Below are 7,836 nucleotides of genomic sequence, written 5' to 3'. Positions count from 1 at the left end.
ATGGTCGAGGCGCTCAAGCTAGAGAGCACTGAAGTTAAAACAATGGGGTCGAGTCAATTGATCCGTTACGAAATAAGAATAGGAGGCATATGAAAACACATCGTCTCGGAAAAATCGTATGAGGAATAGCCACTGTCAAGGTGCAAGTATTAGCCTGGAGGGAAGGCGGGCGCGACACTAATGTACTCACGAATGAAGAGAAGATGGGGATCTGCCGAGAGTACTCCCGAGCGAAAGAGTGGCACGCAGAAATAAAAAAGGAGGTGATATGCATTTCACTTTGTCAAAACAATCCGCACTTGCGTCGGAATATGGACCCTTCAATACGGGAAAATCAAAAAAGAGGCAAGATGCATTTCACTTTGTAAAAAAAATCGCACTTTCCTTCGAATATGGATCCTTTTTTGATAAAGATAAACATGTCTTCTTCTCCGTTTGTCATTGTCGATACTTTTTTCACCAAATGCCCAATGGCATGAAGGGCTAGTGACATTATCCGTCTGAACCCCTGCCAACCCTTGGAGGTACCGGCCAGAAATGCCAAAGCCTCGTCGCCCGCCCCCTCCTTCTCCGACCTTTCATCTATATTTCTACGATTTCTCAAAAAGAAAAATCTAAATTTATATATTGGTCGCACGTTAAGAACACCCACGACAAATCTAAATTTCTTGGTCTAAAAACTGTGATGCTACCATGGAATGTAAGAACAGTGGCATGCACGTTAAGTCGACAGCCACACTGCACCTAAACATCGTCCACATCCCTCACACGTCAAATGAGCACAACTCCATCGACCACACAAGATCCATCATCCTCCCCACACCTCCTCTATAACACCTCCTCTATAGGGATTCAAATTCTGCAACCCAAACCATCCGCAGCGGAAACCCCAGAAGGAAACAAAACGGAGGCAACCAAAAACCGGGCTACAAAAGCCCACCACACAAGAAAAGCACCTCCAAAAGCGCGCACGATTACAATTACAATTACAATTACAATTAGCCGGCGCAAAGCACACTGATAACAATCCGATCCGATCGCCCCGCTTTGGGCACCACTAGTCACGCCCCACTGAGCTGAGCTAACCCGCAGCTCACCGTACCGTAGCGAGCGAGGGAGTAAAGTCGCTCGCCCACCAGCAGCAGCAGCAGCAGCAGCAGCGCTCCTCTCCTCCGATTCACCTCGCCCCGCTGCGGTTTACCTCTCACTTTCTCCCACCTTCCTCGCCCACCATCCCATCGCCTCCTCCTTAAGCAACCCAGCGACGGCCGCCGCGGACCAGGCAGCAGCCAACCACCGAGGCACCCGGCAGGCAATGTCCCTCCTCTCGTCGGCGAGGGCGGCGGCGGGCGGCGATGCGTGAGATCGCGCCACGGGCGGATGGGGAAGGAGGCCGGGGACCAGCGCCAGCGCCCGCCCGACGGGGGCGACGGCGGAGGCGGCGCCCAAGGTAGCGGCCGCTGCGGGGGGAAAGGGGCGGTGCGGCTGCAATGCGTGGCGGCGCTCGTGCTCGGCGCGGCCGTGCTGCTCTCCGCGCTCTTCTGGCTGCCGCCCTTCGCCACGGGCCGCGGCGGGAGGGGGCGCGCCGACGCGCCGGATCTCTTCGCAGGTGACTCGCTGTCCGGATCCACCGGCATTGCCAGATCTCGCCGACGCTAGTGGATCTGGCTGTACGGACCGCTGTCGGTGGGGATTTTCGAATCGATCCGCCGTGGGGGAAAACTACTCCGCTCACCGCTACCGTCACCTGTTAGCCTCGCCTGCTAGTTCTGGTCGCGTGCGGTGCGGCTGCTTGCTTGATCCCCGCTGCTTAGGCGTCTGTCGGTGCTACTTTCGGAAATTGACTAGGCTGCCTGAGATGAGTTTGCTACGCTCGGTATGGATGGTTGACGCCCAAACGCTTCGACCGACCGATCCGGTTTGATGCCAGTGATGTAGTACTGGTTTTGATTTTGCGTGCTTGTCCACCGTGATTTTGTACCCTTGTTAGTCGACATAGTTGTTTTTTCATCTGGCTGTAGAATTATCAGCGGTGAAAGCTACTTGAGCTGCTAAAAGTGATGGAGTTGCTGTCACTTCCTGTTTCGTGCTGTTGCAACAGCTGTTACAAAGGATTGAGCAGTAATTTTAGGTGTTATCTATTCCCAAATGATGCGTGTCTGTCCATGAATTTTAGGTATTATTGATTCCCAAACGATGTATGTATCCTTTTCAACTGTCTAAAGCAAGAACTTTGAGCATAATTTACTAGAGTATCACTATTGGAGCTTTGCGGTTTCCAGTTTTTACAAATTAGTTTAGGCAATTGCGTCGATCACCGTTCTTTGTTTTATCGTGTATAAGAGTACTATACTAGATCTATTGTTGTATACCATGTGTCTGATGAAACTATGTTTTTCCAGGTGATATAGTGGCAAGTTTTAGGCTGCAGAAGAATGTTTCCGAGCTCACAGGAAACATGTCTAAGCTCGCATTGGACATCTATGCGGAAGTCGGCGTCCCTAACTCCATTGTATGCCCCACCACATCTTTTATTTCACTTCTGTTGATGTCTTCTTCCACGAGGGTTGACTGATGCTTGAATGCATACACAGGTGGTTGTGGATTTCCTACATCCATTAGGTGGATCGAACTGGACAAATGTCATCTTCAGCATTGTGCCCTATCCAAAGAACTTGACTATATCATCAACATGGTTGAGCATTATTAGGGCATCTTTTATGTCCTTGGTTGTGCGGCAGTCAACACTCCACTTGACCAAGTCCCTGTTTGGGAATTCATCATCCTTTGAAGTGCTTAAATTCCCTGGAGGAATAACAATAATTCCTCCGCAACACGCTTTTCCTCCTGAAACACTCCATGCAACTTTTAATTTTACTCTGAATTTCCCAATCTACAAAGTGCAAGACAGAACTGATGAATTAAAGGATCAAATGAAGACAGGACTACTACTCAATTCTAATGAGGTTAGTGCTTGCTTCTGGTCCTGTTCCTTCTCTGTCCATCACAATCCTTGTTTTGTTTTTTTCTGAAGGATTTAGGTATTTGCTTGTTTCTTTATGTAGTTCTTGCATTTACATCTGTTTATAATACAATCCACGCATACAACATTTTAGATGTGTGATATCTTGCATTCTGTTTTTGATTTCTCGGATCATGCAAGGACATTGGTATCTTTTGCTCATATTACTTTGCAGAGCATGCGTGCAAATGTAGTCACATGAGTATGAGAGCGCTTTCATGCAGTAGAACTATAGGGTTGTGCGATATACTCCCTCCGTTCCTAAATATAAGTCTTTTTAGAGATTCCACTAATTGACTACATACGGATGTATATAGACATATTTTAGATTATAGATTCACTCATTTTACTCCGTATGTAGACTCCTAGTGGAATCTCTTAAAAGACTTATATTTAGGAACGGAGGGAGTATTTATCATCCCAAAGTATTTAGCAAGCTTCACGTGATTTGAAAACTGGTTGTTATGCTTAGTTCTGTACCATAGTGTTCTAAAAAACACATGCTAGCAAGTCTATGTTTCTGAGCTTAACACAAGTTATCTCATTGTCTAATCTTCGAATGCATTTCTCCCATTCTTTTGTCCCATTCTAGTAGACAGAATCTGGAAAAAAGAATAGAGCTGGGAGCCTGGGGCATCTATTTATATCAGAAGTTTTATTGTGCAAAAAGTTGGTGTGTGGTAACTTACATTACCTGCTTTTTCTTCCTCAATTGAATTTGTGATATTGTGCATTGCAGAATCTTTATATCAAATTGGGGAATTTGAATGGATCAACAATTCTTCCTCCAACTATTGTTGAGACCTACATTGTTCGTGTTGTTGGGAATCACCAGCCATCTGTACCAAGGATGAAGCAGTTGGCCCAAACAATTACTAATTCATCTAAAGGGAACCTTGGTCTGAACCATACCGTATTTGGCAGAGTAAAGCAGATAAGCCTTTCCTCCTATCTTAATCGTTCTTTACATAGCAGAGGCAGTTCTGATGCACCTAGTCAAGCACCAATCCAACATCATGGTCATCATGGCCATCATCACCATCACCATGGTCATGAAAGCAACAGGCATTTGGCTCCTGCTCCTGTCCCGATACATACACCCAGATATGTTGCTCCACCTCCATCTGGATGTCCATATGGCAACAAGGCAAAGAACAGGGTTCCTGTGGCGCCAGCTGCCGAGCCTGTAGCCAATGATCACCGTTCTACTCATCCTGCCGCTTCACCACCTCACCCATTATCACCTTCTGTTCGTCATCCTCCACGTGATCCTAATATGCACAGTAGATCTCCCGTTCCGTCCCCTCCAGTTCTTCCGGAGCCGCCTTTGCCCACTGTTTCTTTTAGTCATGCACACCCTCCAAGTGAGCGTGCAACAGGAACCCGTCCTGCTGGAATGTCTGTGGCCCCTGCACCACATTCATGTGAGTTCTTTTCCCCGCTTTATTTTCCCGTAATTGTCTGTGATTTTTATTTCTAAAAGACTCGTTGTAAAGTACAGGCAAAGCAAGTAAAACATTGTCTAAATGCATAACTATTTGGCCGATACATACTCGGAGGAGGATATTGACGCTTCATCCAAGTTTTAGTTCTAGTCATATTTTCTGCTCCTGTGGATAATACAAAAATCCTCTTCATTTGGTTGGTAACTTATCAGTATTGATCTTAGTGCCCAACTGATAAGTTGGATCAATTTTTCCCAAGGCTTTCTTTCTGTTGATATATTCCTCGCTCGTTTGTACTCTGTTAGGTAATTTGAGTTCCAAGATGAGCTCACAATTTGTTGAGATGAATTTAATGATTTCATGATAACCTACAGCAAAGATAACAGTCCAATTGAACAATTTTCTAGATTTCGGCTTTCCATTTGTAATGTCTGCACATTTTGAAGTCTGTTTGACCTACTATGCCATTTATGGTTAGCTTCTTTAGTAAGTTTATTAATGGGTATTTTTCTTGGATAGCTATGGATGGGTACTTTGTATCCAGCTATTGATAATTCTGTTAAGATGCCACTGTCCTATCTAGCCTAGAGTATATTTTCCGGCCGATCAAGCAGTCTTTTGTTTCTTGCATGTCTACCTCATGTAACATTTTGTTCTTCGAAGAAATGATGTCCTGGCTTTCACTAACTATCGTGCTCCATTGACCTACACTCTGCAGCTAATGCTAGCCGGAGGCTCTCCTGTCAATGGATCCTGGTACCCCTCATATGTACCCTGCTTTGGAGCCTACTATGACAGAGGAGAACCCGCGGCTAACCAGATGATTCGAAATAGAGATTTTCCAAGTTAGAGGACAAGGCGCCTCTTGGTATTCTTCTTTTCCAGTTTACTACAGCCGGCCGGGCGGGTGGTGAAGCACAAGGCAGCACCCTCCCTTGCCTCAGGCACGCTGTTGTTTGTTATACTTGTTAGTGGGATGTAAATATGGATGGGTATAAGGCAAGTAAGCAAGGCAAAGAATGGGCAAGCAGCTGTGCTCGTAGCGGTCAAAGCCACAGCGGTGGCAGGCCCTTCTCTAGCACACGCATATGCTTGACCGGGTTTGCTGTGTACTGCTGCTGTTCAGATGAGGATTGTTCAAATGTAAAAGCTTTCTTTTTTACATGAGATGGCATGGCTTTTGCCACTGGTCTCCGGTGGCTTGGTTCTGCTTATAGTTTTGAGCTCCTTGATCTTCTGCGATGTTGCCTCTGAAATTCTGTCACTTTTCGTTTTTCTTTATCTTCATGTTGATGCTGGTGCCTACAGAGTTGTGGTAGGAAAAAGGTTCAGAAACTGCATGACTATGCAATTACAAAGTTTATTACAGGTTCGTTGTGATTGAACATGCCTGCTGGGTTCAAGTCCAATACTTGGCACTTATCTAACGACCGATGTTCCAAGTAAATTACTGACACATCACAATTCGCCTTGCCCTAACTTGCCTTGTAGTTTTCTTCATATGTAAAAACTTTCTTTTTTACATGAGATGGCGTGGCTTTTGTCTCTGGTTTCGGTGATGGCTTTGGTTCTGCTTATCGGTTTAAGCTGCTTGATCCTATGCATTGTTGACTCTGAAACTTTGTCGATTTTTCACTCTTCTGTTGCTGATGCTGTTACCTATGTCATTGTGGTAGGAAAGTAGGTTCAGAAACTTGGTTCAAGTCCTATACTTGGCAATCCACTTTATTTCAGGGGTTAACTAGCTTGCCATGCCGACAAAAACAAATGTCCCGTCTAGGGTATCAAAACTCCTTTGTAGTATGTTGTGCAAGTGATGCGCGTAAAAGTCACTTGTGTCTAACTAGCTTGGCCATGCCGACAAAAACAAATGTCCCGTCTAGGGTATCAAAACTCCTTTGTAGTATGTTGTGCAAGTGATGCGCGTAAAAGTCACTTGTGTCTAACTACACATAGGTATTTTCCACACAACACAAACCTTGTGTCTAACTACACATAGGTATTTTCCACCCAACACAAACACGTACGCCCCCGCGCAATGTGAAGGACCGCTCTCAATCTACAACCAAGTTTGTCCCTCTGCCACCCATTACAGTAATACTGGAGCAAGTGAGACAATTGGAGGGAAAACCTTGGCCAAGAATGTATTTCCGCACACCTCCCATTCTCAATGCATACTTATCCAATAAAGAAAATCAGCACAACGGTTTTGGCATTGATATTGGTCTCCTTTGGTAGCCATGGTAAAATGGGCTATGTTACGCAAGAGTATATATAAGAAGGCTGCAAGCGAGGATATGCACGCTAGCTATATAAGCGTGACACCATCGAAAGGTTGGTATGGTTGTTAAACACGTTGCTGGGCCAGCATACTAAGACGGGCCGGCGAAATTAAACGACCTACAAGCAAATAGTACAACAACAATGACGGATATAAAATGAATGCGGTCAAATTATATCTCATCTAGATGTGTTCTACACTACCAAAATATAATACACATTTCAAATAGATTAATGTGTCGAACCCAAGGTTTGATCCGTCGTAGGCTTGGTCTAGGGGAACGACCTTACGGCCACCCTCCTGGCCAATCAAGCACGAGTTAGTTTTCACTAAACCTACCTGCTTTGTTAACCTTTTTTGTGTACCTGTTGATTTGAAGTATAATGTTTCTCTCGGTCCAAACACCAAGTGATACCTATGAGCAACTCATATTCACAAGATAGCTCGTAAGCCCGTTCATTACACCCCCAAGTATATTCTTGAGGTGCAATCTATCGGCTACATATGAGTGAAATCATGTTTCTTAGTTTTATCAGTATCTCTAAGTATTTTTGTGTCCTAGGATATACTCCTAGTTAGCATTGTATATTTTTCATGGTAATTAAACTTAAACGTATATAAGTGTTGTGATGTAAAAGATCCTTTAAAATATATTCATATGGAATCTCATTTTGACGAGTTCGTCACGAGAAACCCAATGATGAAAACATGTCATAGTTCCGACACACGGTTTGATAGTTATTGCCTTTTGAATTTTTTTTGTACATGAATTAATGCACATCCAACACATGCGGAGCCGAGCATGCACACCTAAAGCATAATTTAATCATTTCAGTTTGGAAATAACTGACGACATTTGTCATGTGGTTGCTAAAGGGTGAAGTTAGTTAACCTTCTAGTCATAAAGGATGAAGTTAGTTAACCTTCTAGTCATGGTAGACAACTTTAAAGAACTTCCGTTGATAGGTGATCATGCTACGCACACTAATAAGAAGTTGCTTTTTCTTAGCACTAAAGTTATCTTAATATCATCTCAAAGTTGCTTAAAAAAAGTTTGTCGAAACCTATTCATATAAGATCTAGTTTTG

General features: G+C 44.3%; 1 protein-coding gene across 1 annotated transcript; it reads left to right on the top strand.

The window, feature by feature from the left end:
• The first annotated feature begins 1,046 nt into the window (after window positions 1-1,046).
• LOC123445416 lies at window positions 1,047-5,629 on the top strand. Its single transcript, XM_045122402.1, has 5 exons — window positions 1,047-1,609; window positions 2,403-2,512; window positions 2,595-2,966; window positions 3,762-4,446; window positions 5,186-5,629. The coding sequence occupies exons 1-5, from the start codon at window positions 1,381-1,383 to the stop codon at window positions 5,260-5,262; spliced, it is 1,473 nt and encodes a 490-aa protein (XP_044978337.1). The 5' UTR covers window positions 1,047-1,380; the 3' UTR covers window positions 5,263-5,629.
• Window positions 5,630-7,836: the final 2,207 nt, after the last annotated feature.

Source organism: Hordeum vulgare, chromosome 3H (assembly GCF_904849725.1).
Source record: "Hordeum vulgare subsp. vulgare chromosome 3H, MorexV3_pseudomolecules_assembly, whole genome shotgun sequence".
Lineage (NCBI taxonomy): Eukaryota > Viridiplantae > Streptophyta > Magnoliopsida > Poales > Poaceae > Hordeum > Hordeum vulgare.
The sequence above is the reverse complement of the archived record's forward strand: the minus strand, read 5'-3'. Positions and strand labels throughout refer to the sequence as shown.